The sequence below is a fragment of the Epinephelus fuscoguttatus genome, linkage group LG9, assembly GCF_011397635.1.
Source record: "Epinephelus fuscoguttatus linkage group LG9, E.fuscoguttatus.final_Chr_v1".
Lineage (NCBI taxonomy): Eukaryota > Metazoa > Chordata > Actinopteri > Perciformes > Serranidae > Epinephelus > Epinephelus fuscoguttatus.
This window is the reverse complement of record NC_064760.1, coordinates 43034517-43060214: the sequence shown is the minus strand read 5'-3', so window position 1 is coordinate 43060214 and position 25698 is coordinate 43034517. Positions and strand designations below refer to the sequence as shown.

The 25698-nt window shown below is 42.3% G+C and overlaps 1 protein-coding gene across 1 annotated transcript in view; it reads left to right on the top strand.

The window, feature by feature from the left end:
- Positions 1–451: 451 nt before the first annotated feature.
- LOC125894714 (storkhead-box protein 2-like) overlaps positions 452–25698 on the top strand; it is a 92604-nt gene continuing 67357 nt past the window's right edge. Inside the window, exon 1 of the mRNA XM_049586303.1 lies at positions 452–1773. Within this exon, the coding sequence (XP_049442260.1) occupies positions 1566–1773 (208 nt within the window). The 5' untranslated portion in view covers positions 452–1565. The remainder of the gene's footprint in view (positions 1774–25698) is intronic.

The following is a 25698-nucleotide window of genomic DNA, read 5'->3' as shown; positions in this document are numbered from 1 at the left end:
GCACTTGGCAGTGTGTTAGTGGTGTTGACATGAAGCGACAGCACATTATTAACTCCAAACACTGTCTGTTGCCTGTGTTGCTGTGTGTTGCAACATTGGTCAGTGTACTGCTTGCTGATTGGCTGGCTTGTGGACTTGGCTTCTATCCAAACTAGACTTTGAACACACACACGTACACACACAGGTCACTAAGTAGCATTCAGCTAAAGGATATCAGTTTGTAAAAGTGTGCTTTCTATGAATGGGTAGCAGTGCTCAGCCTTGACAACAGGGGGAATGTGTGTGTGTGTGTGTGTGTGTGTGTGTGTGTGTGTGTGTGTGTGTGTGTCTATTTGTGGGGGGAAACGATTCTTGCACTCCCCCCGCCTCCTCACTCTCCCTGCTCTCCTCCCTCTTCTCCCTGTCTCTCTCTCTCTCCCTCCTCTCCAACAACAACACGGTGAGCGACAGAGTGAGTGCAGACAGGCGAGCAGTAGGCAGAAAGAGAGAGGCGAGCGGACGAAGGAGAAGACAAAGGAGAAGCCGAGGCAGCGCTTGCTCTGCTCTGGATTAACCCTTTCTTCTTACTAAATGTTGCTTTTTGTGGATTTCTGTCTTTTATACGTTCTACATCATCCCTTTGCTCAGCTGTGGTACACTGTCTCTCTCTCTCTCTCTCACACACACACACACAGTTTTTTTTTCCCAGAGGATCAACTACTGGTGTGTATGAATGGAGTCCTGGAGGAATGATCATGGATGGATGGAGGTAGAAGGGAGGAGTGTGTCTGCTTTTCCCATGGAGATTGTGTCGTTTTCTCTCCTCCTTCTGCTAGCTGCGCAGCCTCTTTCCCCTTGCTTTCTTTTGTATTAGCGCCCCCTCCCTTACTCCCTCCTTTCTTTCTTCCCTCCCTTGGCTGTACAGGCTTTTGTCTCTCTGACAGGGATCCAGGCTTGTCTTTTTGCTGCTCTTCCTACCCTACCCCCTTTGACCGACTCAAAAAGTACCGTTCCCTCTTTTCTTGTGCTTCTGCGAAAGCTTAAGCCAAACGAGTCTTATGCTGAGCTAAGGCATCAGGCTAGGCTAACTGCTAGCCACTGGAGTGGTGTAGACCCCTCAGCTTGTCACTGCGAAGTGTGCGTTTCTTGTGCGTTTGTGTGAGTGTATGAATTTAGACGTCATGGCAGAAGCATTGGCTCACACTTGACCAGTCATTCCATCGTGCATTTGGTGTGACCTGAGGAGGGAGGAAGGCAACAGTAGAAGGGAAAGGTGTGTATGCAGAGTTGGAAGTAATCCTCCCTCCATTCTTACTCATGGCTCAACGTGCTCTCCTGATGACATGACCATGAGAAAGTCTGGTCAGCCTGGGACTGGAATATTCCTTATTTTACAACATGGTGATTGTTAAAGTCAAATTGTTACCACAAAAGCTCCAGAATGGAATTTACGTGAGGAACTGGGAACTTGCAGCCTTGGGTCAACCATTTGGCCCAAATATTCAAAAGTTTGCTTGTGGAAAAAACTATTTTGACTTAGTGTTGTGGATAGATTTACTATCTGTCTGCCACCCAGCGTGGCAAGGATGAAGAAGACAAGCAGCCGCACACTCAGGCGAGCATGGCCCAGCTCTGAACTGTTAGAGCGCCTGCTGCCACCAGCATCCTCTGCAGAGCCTCACAGGAGCCGACGCTCTCGCAGTGAGAAGGACTACAGAATCCACAAACACAGCAAGAGGAGCCACTACCCTCCACAGTATCTGTGTCAGAGTCCACCTGCTTACATACACACAGGTACTGTAAAACCACACAAGCACTGCTCAGGCTTTACCACCATTTGAGAATGGGTTAGTGGAGACTGTGAGACATGCTGTGTACTGTTTAGGTCAGGGGTGTCCAGATTAGATCATGTGAAAATACTGGGTGCCAGCTGCTTCTCACATCATATGGGTTCTTAAAAAACACTTAGGCGCAATTGTTTAATATTTAAGTGAGAAAGTATTCAACTTTTCACCACTTGAGAGCTGCTGCCCTCTTGACCTCTTGACTTTAACCATTTTTGCTGTGGCCATGTCTGCTACCCAGTAGAAAATATCTGGAATTAGGTAACCCGTTTGCTTGTTTACCGTCTGTGAAAACACAATAGTTCTGCCCACGTAGTTCTGGTGCATGTCTACAAACTGTATGATAGTCCTGCCGAAGTGAGGTGAATGAAAATAAATGCAAAGTGATCTTGCTTGATTAGCCACTATTGTGTTAATTATACAGTATATTTTGAAAGACTGTTTCAAAATATACCATTCAGAATAGGTCTGTGGGCCACAATTGGCCTCCGGGCCAGACTTTAGACATGACTGGTTTGGGTGCTCTGTCTTCAAAAAGACATTCACCAGACTCTGCTTTACGGATCTGTTAAGCCGTTTCTGGAATATTCTAATCTTGACTTCTTAGTAGTGTTGTCATAATACCGCAATATCTAACCATACGGAAAAAAAAGAACGATATTGAATACCATTTTCAATACCATGGGGAAAAATTGACATTTTGGGCATACAAGTTAAAATTTGTATTACAAGATAAATACGTACGACATCTATTGCACGTCTGTCCGTCCTGGAAGAGGGATCCCTCCTCAGTTGCTCTTCCTGAGGTTTCTACCGTTTTTTTTTCCCCGTTAAAGGGGTTTTTTTGGGGAGTTTTTCCCTTATCCGCTGTGAGGGTCTTAAGGACAGAGGGATGTCGTATGCTGTAAAGCCCTGTGAGGCAAATTGTGATTTGTGATATTGGGCTTTATAAATAAAATTGATTGATTGATTGATTAAATATATCAAGGCTATAACATGACAATGACAACTTCTCTTTTCTTGATTAATAACAGAGAACAGCAGATGGACTAGTACACATTAACAATAAGAGAGAGCAAGAAAGAGCAGCTGGTACTGGTGTATCGATACTGAGGAAAATGATTATTGAAACTGGTTCAAGTATTAAGAAGCAATCTATATTGATAAGTCAATAGTTTTGACAACACTAGTTCCCAGAATGGAGTTGCTCACTCACCATCAGGTCAGACAGTAGTTGTACTGGGCAGCTTCAGGTATAACTGTGTAAATGTGGTCAGGACTCTTAGTGAATCTGAATAAATAAACATAAAAAAAAGTGGATTGCCCCTTTAATTTGCTGTTGATGGCAAAGTATCTGCATCAGTACCATAGATTAGAAATCTATCTATTTATCTATCTACCTATCTACATACATATATACATACATATACATATATATATGTATATATATATATATATATATATATATATACATATATATATGTATATATATATACAATACAGGCCAAAAGTTTGGACACACCTTCTCATTCAATGCGTTTTCTTTATTTTCATGACTATTTACATTGTAGATTCTCACTGAAGGCATCAAAACTATGAATGAACACATGTGGAGTTATGTACTTAACAAAAAAAGTGAAATAACTGAAAACATGTTTTATATTCTAGTTTCTTCAAAATAGCCACCCTTTGCTCTGATTACTGCTTTGCACACTCTTGGCATTCTCTCAGTGAGCTTCAAGAGGTAGTCACCTGAAATGGTTTTCCAACAGTCTTGAAGGAGTTCCCAGAGGTGTTTAGCACTTGTTGGCCCCTTTGCCTTCACTCTGCGGTCCAGCTCACCCCAAACCATCTCGATTGGGTTCAGGTCCGGTGACTGTGGAGGCCAGGTCATCTGCCGCAGCACTCCATCACTCTCCTTCTTGGTCAAATAGCCCTTACACAGCCTGGAGGTGTGTTTGGGGTCATTGTCCTGTTGAAAAATAAATGATCGTCCAACTAAACGCAAACCGGATGGGATGGCGTGTCACTGCAGGATGCTGTGGTAGCCATGCTGGTTGAGTGTGCCTTCAATTTTGAATAAATCCCCAACAGTGTCACCAGCAAAACACCCCCACACCATCACACCTCCTCCTCCATGCTTCACAGTGGGAACCAGGCATGTGGAATCCATCCGTTCACCTTTTCTGCGTCTACAAAGACACGGCGGTTGGAACCAAAGATCTCAAATTTGGACTCATCAGACCAAAGCACAGATTTCCACTGGTCTAATGTCCATTCCTTGTGTTTCTTGGCCCAAACAAATCTCTTCTGCTTTTTGCCTCTCCTTAGCAGTGGTTTCCTAGCAGCTATTTGACCATGAAGGCCTGATTAGCGAAGTCTCCTCTTAACAGTTGTTCTAGAGATGGGTCTGCTGCTAGAACTCTGTGTGGCATTCATCTGGTCTCTGATCTGAGCTGCTGTTAACTTGCGATTTCTGAGGCTGGTGACTCGGATGAACTTATCCTCAGAAGCAGAGGTGACTCTTGGTCTTCCTTTCCTGGGTCGGTCCTCATGTGTGCCAGTTTCGTTGTAGCGCTTGATGGTTTTTGCGACTCCACTTGGGGACACATTTAAAGTTTTTGCAATTTTCCGGACTGACTGACCTTCATTTCTTAAAGTAATGATGGCCACTCGTTTTCTTTAGTTAGCTGATTGGTTCTTGCCATAATATGAATTTTAACAGTTGTCCAATAGGGCTGTCGGCTGTGTATTAACCTGACTTCTGCACAACACAACTGATGGTCCCAACTCCATTGATAAAGCAAGAAATTCCACTAATTAACCCTGATAAGGCACACCTGTGAAGTGGAAACCATTTCAGGTGACTACCTCTTGAAGCTCATGGAGAGAATGCCAAGAGTATGCAAAGCAGTAATCAGAGCAAAGGGTGGTTATTTTGAAGAAACTAGAATATAAAACATGTTTTCAGTTATTTCACCTTTTTTTGTTAAGTACATAACTCCACATGTGTTCATTCATAGTTTTGATGCCTTCAGTGAGAATCTACAATGTAAATAGTCATGAAAATAAAGAAAACGCATTGAATGAGAAGGTGTGTCCAAACTTTTGGCCTGTACTGTATATATATATATATATATATATATATATATATATATATATATACTGTTCACAGCCAGCTTAGGCTAAGGGACCTGATGATGATTGTTGTATTGTAACTCTAACCACTACCATTTGTGCCAGTTCCGATTGAGTACAAAGTCTTGTTAGCTTAACACTGATACATTTGTACATGTAGGGATGTCTCCATGATGTTTTTTGGCCCTAATCCTGGTTGAACATTGGTACCTGAAGAGTAAGCTCCAATCAATACAGATGGTGACTTCTCAATCTGATACAGATCCAACAAACAAGTTTCATTTTATTCTTTCATCAAACCACTCACAGAGTACCTTATGCTAATTATTGACAGCTGATATGACTTGCTGTCAGAGAAGTTTATCACCTTAATTGGTGAATGTGGTGGTCAGTGCTGGCTAAAAATGAAAAGCTGCTAACTGAATGTTTTGTACACTGAACTTTGCACATGATGAAAAGGAGAGCTTTGGAGACACGCAGATTCGTGTGATCTTATTTTACTAGTCCAGGTTTCAGAATTCAGAGTTTCATGCACCACTATGCATGGATACATTTACTTCCACACACTCTAATGTTCAGTCTCGTGGTCAGTCAAACGCTGCACCATAAAGCCCAGTTATTGTAAAGGAGAGCAGCGCTGCAACACCAGCAGGCAGAGGCAAAACACAGTGCAATAAAGTAACACAGTATAGTGCAGTAAAGACATACAAAGTGCAGTGAAGAACCACAGCAGAGTACAGTAAAGGAACACAGTAGAGTGCAGTAAAAAACACAGCAGAGAACACTTAAGAAACACGGTAGAGCACAATAGAGAAACTCATTAGAGTGCAAGTTAAGAATCACAGTACAGTTCAGTTTAGAAACACAGTAGCGTGCAGTAAAGAAACAGCTGTAAGTAAATAAACCCCTCTTTTCAGGGTCTTGCGGTCCTGTTCGGTGCTGTTTCTGTACCAGGCAGTGATGTTTCCCGTCAGGAAGCTCTCAGTGGTGCAGGAGTAAAAATTCCTCAGTATTTGAGGGGATACCCAGAATTTCCTCATTTTCACACTCCATATGACTAATAACAGCTGTCTGTTACAGTATTTGTTGTTACAGTGGAAACTGCTCATAATGATAATAGTTACAGTGATTAACTGCTTAAAGTTTTGGACAGAATCATACAGATTCTGTTTCAGTAAGTTGCTTATAGAAGAAGTCCACAAGAAGTCCACATAAAAGTCTTCATTTTGGGTCTTTTCCTACATAACATTAGGGCTGCCACAATTAGTTGACTAATCGATGACTAATCGACTATCAAAATAATCGGTGACTATTTTAGTAGTCGACTAATCGGTTTGAGTCATTTTTCATAGAAAAGTACTATAAAGGTACCCTAAAATACTCCTATTGCAGCTTCTTATGTTCAAATATTGGCAGCTTCACACACTCTCCCATGACGTGAACTAAAACCCTTTGGCGTGAGTACAAAACAAGACATTAGATGACATAATTTTGGGGTTTGGGAAAGACAGACTGACATTTTTCAACATTTTAACACATTTTTCGATAAAATGATTAGTCGACTAATAGAAGAAATAGTCGACAGATTAGTCGACAATGAAAATAATCGTTAGCTGCAGCCCTACATAACATAACAACGGAAAAAAAATAAACTATGGTTATTTTGTTTTATTTATTTATTCTGTTTATTTATTTTTACCTCCACGGTGATACTTCCTCAGGCTGGTGCTCTGTGCAAAATTAAAATGCCTTTACCTTATATTGCAATATTTCCAGGTGAAATAAAGGCATTTAGATTTTGCACAAACCTATCAGTGTGCCTTGGATAAACTTTGTAGAAGACTTGCATTTTATAGTTTTTCCTGAAACCATATTCCACAATGAGCTCTTCACAAAAAGGAATAAGCACAACACAACTGAAGTATCCAAAGAGCACCTGTATGTGATCACCACAAGGACCATGCAGTGCTTCTATTCTGTTGTCTTGTCTTCACACTTTATTACACCTTTTACCCCAGTTTCTGTTAGTACGATAACATGCACAGTTAAGTCGAGCTACGGTTATAGCTCCACCAGGCTATTTAATTGGACTACTGTCCTTGTCACAGTATACAAGCAGGGAAGGGCAATCAACTTCTTAACCAAAGTAGGTCCCACTCTGCTACAGTTTGTGGCAATATGCCCCCTTTCCGCTTGTTAGTATTGGACCTTTTTTTTTTTTTTTTTTTTTTTTTTACCTATTACATCACAGACCAAACAATCGACAAAGAAGTTAGCTACGGTTAGCTACCCGCATGCCATTGATGTATTTAAAAATAATAAAAATTAGCTCTTTCAGCGGAAGCAGCATGAACTGTGTCTCCTCATCCATCCAAAAATGCACGGCTCTGGATGAAGATTTCACCATGTTGTTACCAGCTTCTTCTTCTGTTATGTATTCAATGCTATTCGACTTCTGGGTCAAGCCCAGGGTGGAAACTTTGGAGCGTGCATAAAGCACCTATGCCAGTTTGGGTCCAATGTATTGTATACACGCAGGAGTAATTAGGCTGAGTCCTCTGATTTGTCATGGTTGTAGAGACAGGCAGTTGCTAGGGCTGCTCAATTATGGAAAAAATCATAATCGAGATTATTTTGGTCAAAATTAAAATCACGATTATGCAAACGATTATGCGGCGCACTTGATGACTTATATTGTTTACACGAGGGCATGTCATTTCTATCTCTACGTGGTCGCGCATTTACAATTGCTCTCTGTATCTTTGGGTTCGGCCCTGATGCGTGCGCACACATACACACACACACGTGTGCACACACACACACACACACACACACACACACAGACAAACCTCTCTTGTTCTCCCTCTGCCATTTTCCGCATGCTGTGAAATCTTCCGTAATCACCTGCTCCTCCATTATTCATAGTTCACCTACTTGACTGGCTCATGGAGTGAATAGAGGAGAGGAGGGGAGGGGGCAGTATTGCGCATGCACAGCTTCCGTAGAAGACAAAATAACATCTCCAGGCGTCCATGATCAAAAATCGCTTACCCTCGATTTCATTAATTTTGAAATCATTTGACCTCAGAATTGTAATTGCGATCACCAGGGGATTAATTGCACAGCCTTATATTAAATATATTGCGATTAAATGTATTGTAATATATTGTGACTTTTTATTTGTTTTTCCAACTGCAAATTATTTCCCCAAAGGAAAACTATGTCAACATCAGTTTTACCTCATAAGATAAAGTTTTCAGTCTGTTCATCCGACTTTAACCATTTTTAATTGCAGCAAAATGTGACACAAAGCAGGCAGACTGACCAGCACCATCATAAAATCTGCGCTGCTCTAAGGTTTCTCTTTCATTCACAGTGGTGGTTTATAAAACAATACATCCACAGAGCTTTTAGAAAGGTGCGGAGTAAAAGTATTGGTTTTCCTTAAAAATAATGGATTAATAATCATTTCTAAAATTTTGTACAAAATGAATGTGATGTTTATCTCTGTGTAAGATGTCTGAAGTTCCGCTGCTAACAAGGCTTGTAAGCCAATAGTATAACAACGCTGTATCATGTTGTATCTTGTGTCATAGATGATCAAGAGTGTGTGCAGTTGCCAGTTGGGGTGGCGGCAAAAGGTCAGTTCAATGTCTGTGCAATTAGCAATTAGCACAAGCTAGCATAGCAGTAGCGGCTTTAGCATAAAGATTGTAAGCAGGGGGATATAGCTGGCCTGATTCTGTTCCAAGTGTGAAAATACACTTACAAACTACTTTGGGTATGTGTAATCCTTCTGTAGGTGTGCACACTGTGCATGTTTACTAGGGATGTACCAATAAGAAGTGTATAACCTGTAGTTTATTTACACCTGAGGGTAATAAAGGCTAAGATGTAGTGAGAAAATACGGCCGACTTAATATTCTATAGCCCTGACCTAACCAAATCTAACTGACATCAGTACTGATAACACAACATAAACAAAGAACAGTTCTAAAAGGCCGTCCGCACCAAGAAAGATAACTGTAACGTTAACTATAATGATGACAATGGCAGCATCCACACCAATGAACGATATCGTTATGTTGCTAGGTTACGCCAAACACAACTGCTCGGTGCGGTCAGCAGGGGAGGGATGAGTACAGCAAATCTACCAGCCACTTGCATATTTCACCAGCATTCAGCTAGTAACGTTAAATGGTGCTAATTTTTGTCCGTGAACGGTGGTGATAATAATAATCATAAGGAGGCGAGACAGCTGTTGTCATTCATGTTTAGTTACGTGAGGTAATGCTAGTTAGCACAACAGCTAGCGTTGGCTATTCATAAATGTCTTATCTCCGTGAACAAAAACACCACTTACGCCAAGGGTGCACCCGATTGCGTCCCAGATGTCCCTCTTCTTGGTCGCATCTTTATAAAGTCACTCACTCTTATCATAGAGGGGTGGATTTTTTTTGTACCTCGGTGATTTGCCTCTCTCCTACGTCGTCCGCCATGTTGAATGAGTCTGTGAGTGACATAGTGACGTGATGAACGTCTCGACCTGTCATTTCGGATGGATTTTGATTGGCTGTCACTGTTTCTATTGTTCATCAAATCGCTCTGAAAGTGATCCGAATGATATTGTCCACCGCTATCGTTGTCGTTATAGTTGTAGTGTGGACGCTGCCTTCCACTTGAGTTTAGAACAATTTTTAAAACTGTATATTTATACTTATATTTATAGTTATAGTTCTTGGTGTGGACGGCCCTTAACTCTTCCATACCTGCCAACATTATCCTGTGAAAAAGAGGGAGATTTTCTGGGGTACTGACAAATGTCCTGCAATACCCTGCCCCCATCTAACCCTACAGTGACAGCTGACTCATATGAACAATTTCAATGCAGATCGGCAGGTCCGCATTACATCTGGTGTATACTGTCATGCTGCATTTTTATAAACACACTCAGGTGCTGTCTCACCATCCCATGATAGACTAGCCTACAGAGTAGAATAACAATGTGCTATTGATTCACCTCACACATCAACCCTTAACTCAGACAAACAAGTGGATGTGTGTCACACATGCACGCAGTCAGAGAGAGACAAACAGAGAGAGAGAGATGTGCTCCAGACTGGGTTGCCAAGTAACAACACAAGTAATCGCTAACTGTAGCATCACATGGCTAGCGGCTATTAATACATTTAACAGCAGAGTTGAGCCTTTTAAAATCTTGATGTTGGATGTAAGCCGCTGCTGCTAATTGGCTCATACTAACACTCTGGAGATGGTCCTTCAGTGCTGTGTCTAACCTTTTCGCTGGTTGGAGATCAGACCCTCCATGCAATTCTGTTGTCTTCCTGTGGAACTGTGAAAGAGGTCCACATTGCGGCATGTTTTGCCATCTAGACAGCGTTGTTCTTCTCTGTGTTTATTGGCAGCTCGCAGACCATGTTTAAAAGTACATGTACTGACACCCACTGCGTCAGGTGTGTAGACGTTGCCTTGTTAAGTCAATGAAAGCAGGATGGCTTTGCACTGTTGGCGCTATTTATTGGCTTTAATTTTAATTATCGGTATAATGCATAATTACAAAAATGTCCTATTATTGGCCAATAATTTATTACGTCATGCACCCCTAATGTTTACAGACTTTGAAAAAAACCCAAAAATGCCACTCTTTTCCCTTTTGATTATTATTTTTTATTTTTTTACCATGTAAATAGGGCTGTACCCGACTTAGAATTATGTGAGTTGAACAAAATTTGGCTGTTCAACATGACAATAACATTCACTTAATATAATAAACAAGCTAACTGCTCTAACAACGGAGGGGAAGTGTGCAATTTTTGTAGACACTAGATATAAAAAAGCCAGAGACTATGTCGTATTAACTGTGAGCTGTAAATTCACCACTTCCAAGCAGAAGAGAGAAGATAACATGATCTCAGAGCCTCACAGTGCAAAGTCCCTCCTCCTCCATATCCCTGCATCGTCTCTCTAGCCATCTGTTCCAAAAAGTATGTCAAAGTACGTAATGTCAAGAGTGCTCACTCTGCAGCAAATTCTGGCGACCAAAACGTCCCCACACGGACTAGCCAAAACTGTCAACTGAGGGGTCTCTAACTGATGATTCGAGTCTCTGACTTTCAGGGGGCAGGCCTATATAGCACTTCAGACTGCATTTGAATGAAATAGCACACTGCAGCTTGAACCAGTTTTTTGTTTGTAGGACTACTCACACAGGACCTGGCACCTTCCATGCAGCAGTTCTTACTGCATGTTCATGGAACAGCTCAGCAAGTCCCATGATGTTCCAGATATTAAATATCCTCTTTCCAAACCCGGAAATATCACCAACCAGGACACATTACCAATCTATCTGGGCTTGCGACAGTAATGCAAACACGCATGATCTTGCCATGCCCCACCATCATGCTGTTTTATTGGTCACTCAACTGGATGACACACCAAAACAACAACAATACATTTGTGAACTCTAAACATGAAGTGCCTGATGTGTGTTAGTGTTACTGCTGTGGTGATCCACTGCGGCGTACAGTCTGGTACAGACAGAGTCTACACTTGGGCTGTGTCATTCACCCTGGTGAAGAAGGGAAAGGACTCAGAATATGAGTAAATTAAGTAATTTATTAAAGTAAACAAATATTAACTAATGAGATAAAGAATAAGATGTGTTAAGTCCGTAGGATCAGTAGTGCGCATGTGGGTGTGTGAGAATGTGCTGTATGGTGTTGTGTGTGTGCAAAAGGCTCAACAAAACCAACAAGGGTGCTGCCAGGATGGAGAGAGAGGGAGAAGCACTGAAGCTTCTGTCTTTTATCCTCTGCAGGAGCACCTACCCCAGGTGCTCCAGATCAGGCAATCAGGCCACACCTCAGAGAGGAAACAGAGAGAGAGAGGGACTGAGAGGCAACATCAAGAACATACAGGCCAGGGCCGTCACACTTGTGAGGGTGAACAGGCAGACTTCTGGCCTTTGTGTAAGTGTGCTCCCCAAACTGTGTTAACAGTGTGTACAGTTCAGAGACAAACAGAGCAGATGAACTCTACACTGTACTCTTTGACTTATCTCCCTGTCTCTGCTGACAACAATCTATCCACAATATTCAGTTTTCAGCGAACTAACACTGGTCTGTCAGCAACTGTTCAAATTCAATTCTGGCTGGAACTTGAAGGTCATATTGTACAACCATGATGAAGATGTACAGTACAGGCCAAAAGTTTGGACACACCTTCTCATTCAATGCGTTTTCTTTATTTTCATGACTATTTACATTGTAGATTCTCACTGAAGGCATCAAAACTATGAATGAACACATGTGGAGTTATGTACTTAACAAAAAAAGGTGAAATAACTGAAAACATGTTTTATATTCTAGTTTCTTCAAAATAGCCACCCTTTGCTCTGATTACTGCTTTGCACACTCTTGGCATTCTCTCCATGAGCTTCAAGAGGTAGTCACCTGAAATGGTTTTCCAACAGTCTTGAAGGAGTTCCCAGAGGTGTTTAGCACTTGTTGGCCCCTTTGCCTTCACTCTGCGGTCCAGCTCACCCCAAACCATCTCGATTGGGTTCAGGTCCGGTGACTGTGGAGGCCAGGTCATCTGCCGCAGCACTCCATCACTCTCCTTCTTGGTCAAATAGCCCTTACACAGCCTGGAGGTGTGTTTGGGGTCATTGTCCTGTTGAAAAATAAATGATCGTCCCAACTAAACGCAAACCGGATGGGATGGCATGCCGCTGCAGGATGCTGTGGTAGCCATGCTGGTTCAGTGTGCCTTCAATTTTGAATAAATCCCCAACAGTGTCACCAGCAAAACACCCCCACACCATCACACCTCCTCCTCCATGCTTCACAGTGGGAACCAGGCATGTGGAATCCATCCGCTCACCTTTCTGCGCCTCACAAAGACACGGCGGTTGGAACCAAAGATCTCAAATTTGGACTCATCAGACCAAAGCACAGATTTCCACTGGTCTAATGTCCATTCCTTGTGTTTCTTGGCCCAAACAAATCTCTTCTGCTTGTTGCCTCTCCTTAGCAGTGGTTTCCTAGCAGCTATTTGACCACGAAGGCCTGATTCGCGTCTCCTCTTAACAGTTGTTCTAGAGATGGGTCTGCTGCTAGAACTCTGTGTGGCATTCATCTGGTCTCTGATCTGAGCTGCTGTTAACTTGCGATTTCTGAGGCTGGTGACTCGGATGAACTTATCCTCAGAAGCAGAGGTGACTCTTGGTCTTCCTTTCCTGGGTCGGTCCTCATGTGTGCCAGTTTCATTGTAGCGCTTGATGGTTTTTGTGACTCCACTTGGGGACACATTTAAAGTTTTTGCAATTTTCCGGACTGACTGACCTTCATTTCTTAAAGTAATGATGGCCACTCGTTTTTCTTTAGCTAGCTGATTGGTTCTTGCCATAATATGAATTTTAACAGTTGTCCAATAGGGCTGTCGGCTGTGTATTAACCTGACTTCTGCACAACACAACTGATGGTCCCAACCCCATTGATAAAGCAAGAAATTCCACTAATTAACCCTGATAAGGCACACCTGTGAAGTGGAAACCATTTCAGGTGACTACCTCTTGAAGCTCATGGAGAGAATGCCAAGAGTGTGCAAAGCAGTAATCAGAGCAAAGGGTGGCTATTTTGAAGAAACTAGAATATAAAACATGTTTTCAGTTATTTCACCTTTTTTTGTTAAGTACATAACTCCACATGTGTTCATTCATAGTTTTGATGCCTTCAGTGAGAATCTACAATGTAAATAGTCATGAAAATAAAGAAAACGCATTGAATGAGAAGGTGTGTCCAAACTTTTGGCCTGTACTGTATACATGGCATTAGAACTGCAACAATTAGTTGATCAACAGACAATTAATCAGCTACTGTTTTAGGTTCAGCTTTTCAAATGGATTTGCTGCCTTTCTGCATTTTGTGAATTCTGAGTTGAATATCTTGGTGGTTTCAACGTAGTTGGTCCAAAAAAGCTATTTGTAGAAGTCAGCTTGGGTTCAAGGAAACTGTGGTGTGCATTGTTGACTCTTTTCTGATATTTTAAGAGTGATTAATTAATAATGAAAATAATTGTTAGTTGTAGATATTACTCTTCAGGGACTGGCTCTGTGGGACTGACTCTTCTGGACTGGCTCTGTAAGACTGGGTCTGTAAGACTGGGTCTGTGGGAGTGACTCTGTGAGACAGGCTCTGTAGGACTGGCTCTATAGGACTGGCTCTGTGGGACTTGCTCTGTGGGACTGACTTTGGAGGACTGGCTCTCTGGGACTGGCCGGGTAGGACTGGCTCTGTGGGGCTGGCTCTGTGGGACTGGCTCTGTAAGACTGGGTCTGTGGGAGTGACTGTGTGAGACAGGCTCTATAGGACTGGCTCTGTGGGACTGGCCACGTAGGACTGGCTCTGTGGGGCTGGCTCTGTGGGACTGGCTCTATGGGACTGACTCAGTGGGGCTGGCTCTGTAGGACTGGCTCTGTGGGACTTGCTCTGTGGGACTAGCTCTGTGGGGCTGGCTCTGTAGGACTGGCTCTGTGGGGCTGGCTCTGTGGGACTGGCTCTATGGGACTGATTCAGTGGGGCTGGCTCTGTAGGACTGGCTCTGTGGGGCTGGCTTTTTAGGATGGGCTCTGTGGGGCTGGCTCTGTAGGACTGGCTCTGTGGGACTGGCTTTGTGGAACTGGCTCCCGGAACTGGGTCAATTATAAGCTTTTATATATCATATAGAGTATAGACTAATATTATTAATATGTAGCCTATAGGTGTGTACATATCATGGATGCATAAATATTATATTCCAACCTCAGCTGGAGTCGATTGTCCACTTTGTTGACCGCAACATTGGTTTCTTTCCCTAATGCATTTTTCCAAGTGCCTTTTATGCCGGCTTTCAGGCTGCCAGATAGAACCAGTTGGTAAATTTGTACCTGGGACATCAGCATTTCCATTTGTAGCTGAGAAGGGACAAGGCCTCTAAACCCAGAATATACTGTTGTGGGATATTTAAATGATGATTGTTTTCAGCTGCCTCGTTTATTTAACACCTGATCATTCTTACACTGTGATCGGCGAGATAAGAACATTTCATGAATCAGTCTCAAACCGTCTAATTAGACGATTTCGGGTTTGTATGTTAGACAGATGAATTAGGTTCTTTGTATTCAGATCTCAGCCTGGTGACATCTGTATAGTGTGACCAACAAATTCAAAAGATTACCAACCTCCGCCTCCTCCTGCTATCTCAAGCTGCCTGTCAGAATGCTACAGATGAGCCCTTCTTCTGCAGAGGAGCAATGTGTCAGAACATGTATTAGAACCAGATGTAACTGCAAAGGCCCATTATCAAATATCATCCAGATGCACATCACATGTTCATCCTCCCTGGGGTTCAGGGAATTTCTCTTTGCTTTATAAGTTGTTCCAGTGCTGCAGTGTCACTGTGCAGTTGTGTGCTCTATGTTTATTCTCACGTGCTGACATGCTGAACCTGATGCCACAGCAGCCAAACACAACTCTTTGTCAGGCTGGTGCCTTTTATTGATTGATCCCAAAGTATTGATAACACTTAAACTGATAAGTGATATAACTTTTTGCTGATATAAAAAAACACTTCTGCATTTGTCAGCTTTTTCACCCCCCTCTGGTGCAAGTGGAAACTACAGAAAGTAAGCATACGTACTCATTCATTCATTCATTCATTCATTCATTCATTCATCCATTTTCTGTAACTGCTTATCCTCTTAAGGAGCACAAGGGGACTGGAGCCAAAACCAGCTGACATTGGGTGAGAGGCTGGACACACCCTGGACAGGTTGCCAGACTATCACAGGGCTGACACAGGGAGACAGACAACTATTCACATACATACGATTCATCTTTTGACTCTTAAAGGAATACTTCACCCACAAAGTGACCTTTTGTTAATAAATGAGTTATGCTGTGTTACCTTGAATATGTGAAGAAAATTTTGTGTTTCTCATATGCCTCCACAGGAAACAGCGAACATGTTGATTGATTGAGGACCACTATAACAACAGCAAAACTATATCAAAACATCTATTTACAAACTCTCACACAACTCGTGCAGTATAATACAAGTCTCATTTATGGTATACATGCTGCGTTTTTAAGTACCTGGGAAACACGAAGTCTGGCACTGTGTGCAACTCTTGTGCCTATTCTGTGCCAACTTTCAAGAGCACAGAGGCAGTTTGCGTCTAAAGCTGCTAATTAACCATAACACGCACAAGTCCACTTACATGAAATCCCGAGTGCAAAGCTGATCTTCCTCCAGGCGATGATTTTTAGTGTGTAGCCCTATAATATTGTCTGTGGGACACATGTAAAGTTGTGGGCAGCCCTGCACTTAAATGATCAACTTCTCCTTCGTATTTGCCATAGACTGAAGAAGGGAAAGATACCTGTCAGTTGCGATTGGTTGTGCGGTGCATGCTGCTGCATTCGAAAAGTTGTGATAGGCGCTCAGGAACATGTGCGTGTCGCGACGGTGTCACTCTGGTGTTGGAGTGCGTCTGACATGCGTCTACATTAAAAACAATGGATAAGGGGGCACAAAAAACACGGCATGTGTTCGCTGCTTTCAAGAACAAAGTGACAGGTTGCGTTTGAAGTTGATAGGCAACCTGAAGATGCATCATATCCTCCTGAGACCCAGCCCAGCGCATAGCCTACTTACCAGAAATCCGGAATGCAGAGCCGATCTTCTTCCAGGCGCTGTTTCTGTGTGGTCACAGTCTGTCACATATATTTACAAAAGAAGGGAAAGATGCCAGATTGATTTGTTGGTCCTCGTCACATGACATGCAGTGTGTGCTGCTGCGTTCCAAAAGTTGAACTCAGTTTATCTCAGAGTGCACCTGTCCTGCCCTGAAAAATAGCTGCTCTATAACGAATGAAAACAATGACTTTGGGGGCGCAATAAGTACGGCATGTGTACGGCTCCTTACTGAGTTATAAGTGGTCATTTTGTGGGTGAAGTCTTTCTTAATTAACAAAAGCAAAAATGAATGTATGTAGAACATTACATTCCAAATGCAGTATGCACTTTATAGAAAATAATAACATTAATTTATACATGAGTTTAAACTATTCTAATAAACACTAAAAACATTCTGATGCAGTTTAAAATAAACAGAAAAGAATGGATTGCAGTTTGCTTTCAAACTTAATTGTTTTGTGATAAAATAATGTCAACTCAAGGTTCACTTGCTAATTTTTTCTGAGCTTTCAACTCTGGCTGGGCATTATGAAGAAAAACAAAAATTACAGTATTTTTGACATATATTGATATCGATATTGTGATATATTGTAGTGTTGACTGTTGGTTCTTTTAATATTTACACAGGTTTTTGATAAATAATTATCAGTCAGTCGAGTAGATGACAAACAGAACAGTAAACTTGTAGATAACTCAAATATATGTAATTAACTTAGGTGGAAAATGCTTTAACATTTCATGCAGCCTACATGCAGCCTCTCGGCTCGGCAAACAGTAAACAACCCCGCTGGCGTCTCTATGTGTCGCTTCCGTACGCAGTCAGTGGAGCCCAGATGAATACGCCGCGACGCTACGCTGACGTGACGTAGGTTTGCAGCCGGTGGAGCCCAGCCGTGTGGTTCTGCTCGTTAGTAATTAACTCTGACGTTGGATGTTCACTTCTTCACACAGATGAGTATTGAAAAATATTTTTTGATGTTGGCAATAGATGTCCTGACATTGAATTTTCATCACCTGATGTCACAACATAAATTCAACCAAATATCAATGCCTTATAATGTTGGTGGCCAGCTGGGGCTGGCTCAAGTCTCATCTGTGACATGACAACAGGTGGCTGTATAGGGATATGATAAACAGAAGCCCTTTTTAAATAGGAATTGTGCAGATTTGCAGGAAATCCCAATCAGTCTTTTTTCAGCATTGGCAGTATAAAAACAAAATCGGGGAGTGCAGCAAAATGCTGCCTGCCTACTTTTGTTTATAGAGAATGTGCCTTTTTCAGGGCAATGGGGGGGCGTGAGCAAGTAAAAAAACGTGTAGCTCAGCGTGTGACGTAAACAGCTTTGCTCTGAGGGAAGTTGCGGCTTGTCAGTCCTTTGGCGATTCTCTCATAAGTTGGCTCGTCCTTCACCGTCCCCGTCATTTGGCGGTTAATGGCCTCTTCATTTGTGAGGACAAGGAGGGCACGCAATTCTTTGCCTCCCCAGTTGCTCATCTTTACTGTAGTGTCTGTCAGCTGTTTCCTGTTTATCCACCACCAGTGGGTTGCACGTGCGGTGTCATCAACAGCTCCTCCCACAAGTCATCAACAGCCCCTCCTGTGGTGGAAGGCCGTCTCGGTCTTTTTAAACTAAAAGGGTTCCGCCAATATGTCTACCCTACGAGGCGGAAAATTGTGCACCTCAGATCAATTCGCCAATCCGGCTCTGTGTGTCTAAACACTTGCAGCTTGCTGGCAAAACGGCCCAACATTAGCCGAAAATCTGGCAGTGTAAAAGGGGCTAGAGATTATCTCTGGTGTCGGATATCAATGTCCAGTGACTCCCAATCCATGACCGTTGACCTCTTTCCCAGTGGATGCAGTGGAGCAGTTTTGGTCTGGTGTTCACTGACTGCTTACAGGGTTCTTGCTCATATTTTAACTGGCTATCTATCAAATTCAGTAAATATGTCCAAGGTTTGAATTTCTGGTTTGAATTTTCTTATGATTTATGGCAAATTATTTTTTTAACATTTTATGCCACTCAACATGCACATTCCTCTCAAATCATTTTGACTCATTTTCCTGTAAGTACAGTATTTGAGCAAATGCACTTAGGGACATTCTAACAATGCAAACAGGGCCTGCTTGTTTTTTTGTGTGTTTGTTTGTTTACCAGCCATTGGCAGATAGAGAGAAAAAAAAAAAAAGTTAATCCTGACAATAAAAAAAGCCACATCATATCCCTTAACCCAATGGACCCGAAAGACGCATAGTGCGTCCAAATTCACATCTGTTCTCTGCAACCATTCATCATAGCGAGAAGCAGCGGAACCGTAGCTTTCCAACGAAACCAAGCACTTGTCGGTAGTCCAGTGTTTTCACAGTGAAAAAAAATGATAAATTTACACTAAAATGATGTATAGCAGAGCTTTCATACAGCTCTGCACACACATTACTCTTGGATGGATTACTCGCGAATGCAGGCTCGCACAGAAATGCCACACATATCACATGAAAGTGTAGGACCAAAGCTTTCCAGTGATACCGCACACATCATTGTGCTGTCATCCCATCATGCTATAAATACAGATCAATTGTCTACAAAATAAAAACCTGACGAATTTCTTTACAACCCATTATACAGATCTTGTTGTCAGTCACTTCATATAGTGAGGAATAATATTATTACTATTTTTCTATTATCTTAGATGTAAATATTGCATGTTTCTTTCAGATAAAACACATTTTTGACTTGTGAATGAGTAAATGGAATTTCTTGCAGTATTGAAAAAATACTGGCAATCATGTCCGCCTGGCACAAACCACATGTTTTGGACAGCTGTGAAGTGACAGAATGTCCCACCATCATGGTTGTTATATTGCCAGATTCCAGAGACTCTCCCCTCTTCATATATGGCAGAATTTGTCATATTCCAACTTGCTATGGTGAGATACATGTAAAAATGTAAGAATTTAGTAACACAGATTTGTGGGTTTTTTTTTCAATGTTATAAAAATTAATATAAAGTACAGGCACACAGAAGGACATGAAATGATGGCAAATCTGGTTAGCCTAGATTGTCCTGAAAAAAACCCAGGATATAGCATGTGTGTTAACTAATACTTGAATAAACACGACGTTTATTTCCTTTAGTCACTTTTATTGACTCACCATGTGGTCATAGCCACCCGTATCCGTACAAACTCACAGTTTACATACATTCCCTCCCAGTTTTCCGCGCATGCGTCAAACCCACATAGAGGAGAACCACTTTTCCTCTAGAGTGGTGCAGGGATGAGAACCGTAAATAACATAATAGAAGAGAATTCCAAGTTAACGATCTCCCTATCATTTTTTTAAGAAAACAGAAAAGTGCCTGTAGTGGGTGCTCAAAATTATTTTCACAAAATAAACCTCTTAACAGACAGCCTAAACAGTAGGTCATCATTGTAAACAAATAAACCTCTTAACAGACAGCCTAAACAGTATGTCATCATTGTAAACAATCATTAAACATTTCCATCCTTTTTTTTTTTTTTTTTAAACCTTTAGTTTAGATCCCACAGTCCTTCACTAAGTGCTTTCAAAAGCACCAGAGCTGATGCTCCCTTTTTTGTCAGTCAGCGAGTTGAGTTTTTGTGACTGACCAGAGTACCTTCTTGATTTTTTGTCTTTGTATAAGCTCTTTGATGCCACTTATGTCCAACTGAAGCCTCTTCTCTGTGACCTGTTTTGTTGACTTAAGAGCATCGAACAGGGAGTGATTGTCAGTCACACAGACCAACGGGGGAGTATTCAGTCCAGCAGTCCCGGTAGTGAGCTCAGAAAAGAGAGTGGCCAGGAAAATTGCATTGTCTATTCCATCTGACATAGCAAGAGTCTCTCCAGCAAGGGTGCTTCGCACCACACGTCTAATCCTCTTAGATTGCCAACAGAGAGGAGAGAACTTCACTCCTTCTCCTGTGAGGGTGATCAGGGTCCCCCCTTGTGAGCCTCCATCTGGGAGGTTTCCCAGAGAGGCATCACTGAAAACAGTCAAGTTCAAAGCATTGTTATTTCCCAAATATTGAAATTTGAGTGTCACCTTTTCAGTTTTGAGTTTACGAATCACCTTATTTGCATCATGAATAGATTGCACTGTAGCATTTTTTAGATTGGATGCTAAACCACAAGAATCAAACATAATATCGGGTCTGGTCTGCTTTGCAACCCATAGGATCTGTCCTATTTTTGACCTAAGCTGCTCTTTTTCTGTTTCAGCAAGGGGAGCATCCTTTTGTACAGCACGTGCTGGTTGCATGTGAATAGGTTGCAGGTTTTCAATGTAGCTGTGCTGGTGCACCTGTATTACACCATTAACGGTAACAAAATCCATCCCTACATAGGAGAAATTGTCATGTTCCTCGCGTCCCACATGGAACGCTGACTTTAGCTGAGGAATCACATCAGTGGAAAAGTTTTGTGAGCCTGCCCAAAGAAAATCATCTACATGGCATGCAAGTACTCCTGTCACCCTACACTGCTCGTCTAACCAATAAAAGACTGCAGGATCCACCTGTGACACTTTACCACTTTACCGTGCTCAGCATGATCTCCTTCACTTTGTTATACCAATACAATGATGCATCAGCAAGACCATATACACATTTTTTAAGTTTCCATAACACTCCTACACTGCCTGCCTCTGGTGGAGGACGGACATAAATATCCCTAGACAGTTTCATGCCCTGCAAAAATGCAGATTTGATGTCCATGGAATGGACTTGCCACTTATTTTGACAAATTACTGTTAACAGTAACCTTAGAGATTCTGAGGCACAGGTTGGAGAATCTTTCTGTAGCTCTTGGATATTAAATTCTTCAAAACCCCTGGCTACCAGTCTGGCTTTAGGCACAACACCTTTGTCAGTTTCTTTGAGACTACAGACCCATCTGGTGGAAACACACTTTTGACCTGCATCCTCCACTTCCTCAAAAACATCATTATTGTGCCAGTTCTTTATTTCGTCCTGTTTGGCTGTGTCAAATGAGATGTCTTTTGTTATAAGAACATCAGCATCCCTGACTTCTGGTTCAATGTTGAGTTCATCGACACGTGACATGTCAACTGCTTCCTTTTGTCCATAACTGCCATCAGGTTCAATATATTGTAGGTTATACCAATCTTTGTGCTGTCCTGTGGCTTTGCCTGCTCTGCCTAAAACTATGGCTCTGTATGGAACACATTCATCACTTTTCATAAAGGTTACAGTCTGTCCTGTTTTCAACTTCATACCTGTAGAAGAAACAAGGTTACCACTGACATTTTGCTCCATTGCTGTTTGCGTCACAGTGGTTTGGCTCACTAGTGGGTGTACTGCTCCTTCAGTAGTTACCTCTCTGTCACTGTCCTGTTCATTGTCACTGTTTGTGTCCTGTTCATTATTTACTACTCTGTTTTCGATGCCTTTCTCACCTTTCGTTTCACTGCTAGCATCACCAGTTTGCTTTTCCTGTTCTTGTGTGTGTGTACCTTATTAAGCCTTGAGTGATGCACTCTAACAAGGGTTCCACCATGCCTAACAAATACAACAGCTCCATCCTGACCAATAACTACCCCTGGTCCCTTCCATTCTGCACTGTCAGCTTGTTTGTAATAGACTTTGTCTCCTGTCTCATATTTTTCATCAGTGGGTCTAAGCTGCTTGCGCAGTGCTCTTCTAATCCTCTCTGAACATTCAGCTTCAGTGAAGTCTTTCCTAGAAGTGTGCAAAGCTGATATGTGTTCTCCTACCCTCACACTCACTGTAGTGCCTTCTAGTGCAGGTGGCTTATCAACTAATACAGAGGGGAGGTTAGGGTTCTGACCAAAAACAAGTTGATGTGAACTATAACCATGAACATTATGCATACAGTTCTTAGCCATGAGGGCCCAGTCTAGGGCTGTGTGCTAGTCACATCCATTTTCTCGTTTAACCTTCTGAATGATGTCTGTGAGAGTCTGATTGTGCCTTTCCAGTAGGCCGTTGCTCCATGGACTGTATCCTGCTGTTGTTCTCGTCTCATTGTTGAATTCTCCGCCATTATCACTGTATAATCTCCGTGGGGGACCATGGACGCTTCTCCATGTGTGAATGAAGGAGTTGACAATTTCAGAGGATTTCTTTGTCTTCACAATATTTCCTGCGCTAAAACGTGTGAAATGGTCGATAATATGTAGATACCATAGACCAGGTTCTAGCTCGTGCAGGTCCACTGCCACCGTTTCATTATACTCAGTAGCTAGAGGTAGACCCACAGCCGGCTTTGGCTTGGTCTTGCTGTACCTCTGGCATATGTCACATTCATGTACTATTTGTTGCAAAATAGTGAGGCATTCTTTGTCTTTATTCCCTGAACTTTGAATAAGTTTCTGCAGCCTGTCTGTTGAGGCATGGCCAAACTGTTTGTGAAGCTTGAGGAGGACTTTCGTTTCTCTTCTGGGGACATGTTCTCTGTCACTGTCAGAGCCTCATCTTCAGTTTGACTCTCTCCATCTGTAGCTGCTAGTATCACATCTTTGATTTGACTCCTTATGCTATCTTTGTCTCTTATGTCCACACAGTAGTGTCCTGAACTAGTGAATTCCAGTGGTACATGTTGCTTAAACATCACTGCTCTGTCATTCTCCATGTCCAAAACAGCTCCTGCCTTCTTCAGGGATGTTTTTCTCAGCAGTAGTGGAATGTTAGCTTTCACCACTTCAGTTTCAATGTGACATTTTGTTTGTCCTATTTTAGCAGGTAGCCTCACTTTTCTGGTGGAATACACTAAATTCCCATCTCCAAACCGAAATGGTCTACAACTGGGACTTTCTGTTTCCATAATCTTGTACACTTGTTCCTCAGTGAGATCATTAACATAACTGTCAAGCCATTTCTCCCCACATACTGTACGAGTGCAAGCAGTGTCTATAATAGCTGATCCTAAGGATTCAGTCAGAAAAATCTCAGAGTCAGACATGGGGGATTTAGTTAACAACGTGATGTTAACTTCCTCTACATTTTCATCTTCAGTTAATCTTACTTGTTCGCTCTTCTTGTGGGGGCAGTCCTTAGCCCAGTGAAAAGTACTTTGACACACCGCACATCTTGACCGCTTACCGAACTTATCCAGTGGGTTAGTACCTGGCAGCGGTTGCTTTTGTTGTCCACTTTGAAACGACGTTTGACTTTTCCTTGTCGTTGTTCTGTGAAGAAAGCTGCCTCTCGGTTTAGTTGTATTCCTTGTGATGAGACTGCCGTGTTCCTTCCAAAAATCCGCTTGAGTGCCGACTTCATTGATGAGAACGTCAGCTCCGTACACGCTGTCAGTGCAAGTTGTCTGTTTTTCTCGTCGAGACAGGCTGTGTCCAACAGTTTAAAGGCTAACACAGCATCTGGGAGCGTCATGTTATACTTTTTCATCCGGTTGTATCGCTGTTCAAAGTCGATAATGTAGTCAGCCATTAAAACTGAACTGTCTTTCGTTATGCCATCAAAATGAGAATACGCTTCTTATGCTCTATCCTTTTCCTCTTTCAGAAATACACTGTCCAGTTTCGCTAATAATGTCGCCATACCGCCATCACTGTCCAATTGTTCCGCAGGTATCTCCATGGCGGTTTCTCTGGCTCGTCCTTCCAGTCCCAACGTAACCGCCAGTGCCTGCTTCTTCTTGTCGAGTTCGGTGACCCGCGTCCATATGTTGACTTCATTTTTCCAGCACTTGTACGGCCTGGTCTCGTCAAACTTCGGCGGTACTTTGTAGTTTGCAGCCATCTCTGCTACCAATGTTAACTAATACTTGAATAAACACGACGTTTATTTCCTTTGGTCACTTTTATTGACTCACCATGTGGTCATAGCCACCCGTATCCGTACAAACTCACAGTTTACATACATTCCCTCCCAGTTTTCCGCACATGCGTCGAGCCCACATGGAGGAGAACCAGTTTTCCTCTAGAGTGGCGCAGGGATGAGAACCGTAAATAACATAATAGAAGAGAATTCCAAGTTAACAATGTGTATGTAGCCTTTATAATGACTGTGATATGAGCTTAAAAGTAAAGGCAGGAAAAATAGAGACTGAAAATCAGAAAATGTTGCATCTCTGAGAAATAAATATTGAGGCTTCTACTGTTTTCACTCCCTCTTTAGTAAAATTTCTGTTAAACTATTCCTCAGTGTAGTGTTCACACTGATTATGGATGAGGAGATGAAATTTTTTCTTAGCTTCAGTGTCATTCTCCATGTCATACAGTTTGGATGTTATCTATAATTTAAATTAATAATGCTCTCAAGAAATAACCAAGGCTGATCCAGTTTGGCTGTTATACTTATGTTTAACTTCTCCCTATCTCCTTCACCTCTCTCCAGTGCTCTGGAAGCATGTAAAGCTGCACTTTTGCATGCGGGAATAGTGAACTCATTAACCCTCACTGAGCTGCAGCCGCTGGCAGCCGGACGTGTCTCACACACACACACACACACACACACACACACACACACACAAGCTGATGTAATGGGTGCTCCTATCCTGTAATGCAATCGTAGCTCCTCCTTTTCTCTGTCTGCTGAGTTATGCTCAGGGCTACACATACACACACACACACACACACACAAAAGCACCAAATGTCTTTATCCCTCACCATCCTGCCCTGTTTTTTCTCTCTGTCACACACACACACTCACATCCATTCTCACAATTCACATCCTCTCATCCTCAAAGCCCTGGCCTGCTTTAGAAAGGGCCAGGCCCCTTCAGTCCCAGGCCTGCAGCAGCTGGGGCAATTTCTGTCCACTCCCTCTGTATGTGTGTGTGTCTATTACACACACACACACACACACACACACACACACACACACACACACAGTGGTAACAAAATGTCTGTCAGAATTATGTCTGACTATAATTGCAGAAACAATTATAAAGAAATATGCTGTATTTACAGATCCATCCTTATTGTTGATGAGACTCCTGAATGTCTCTTTTTTTTA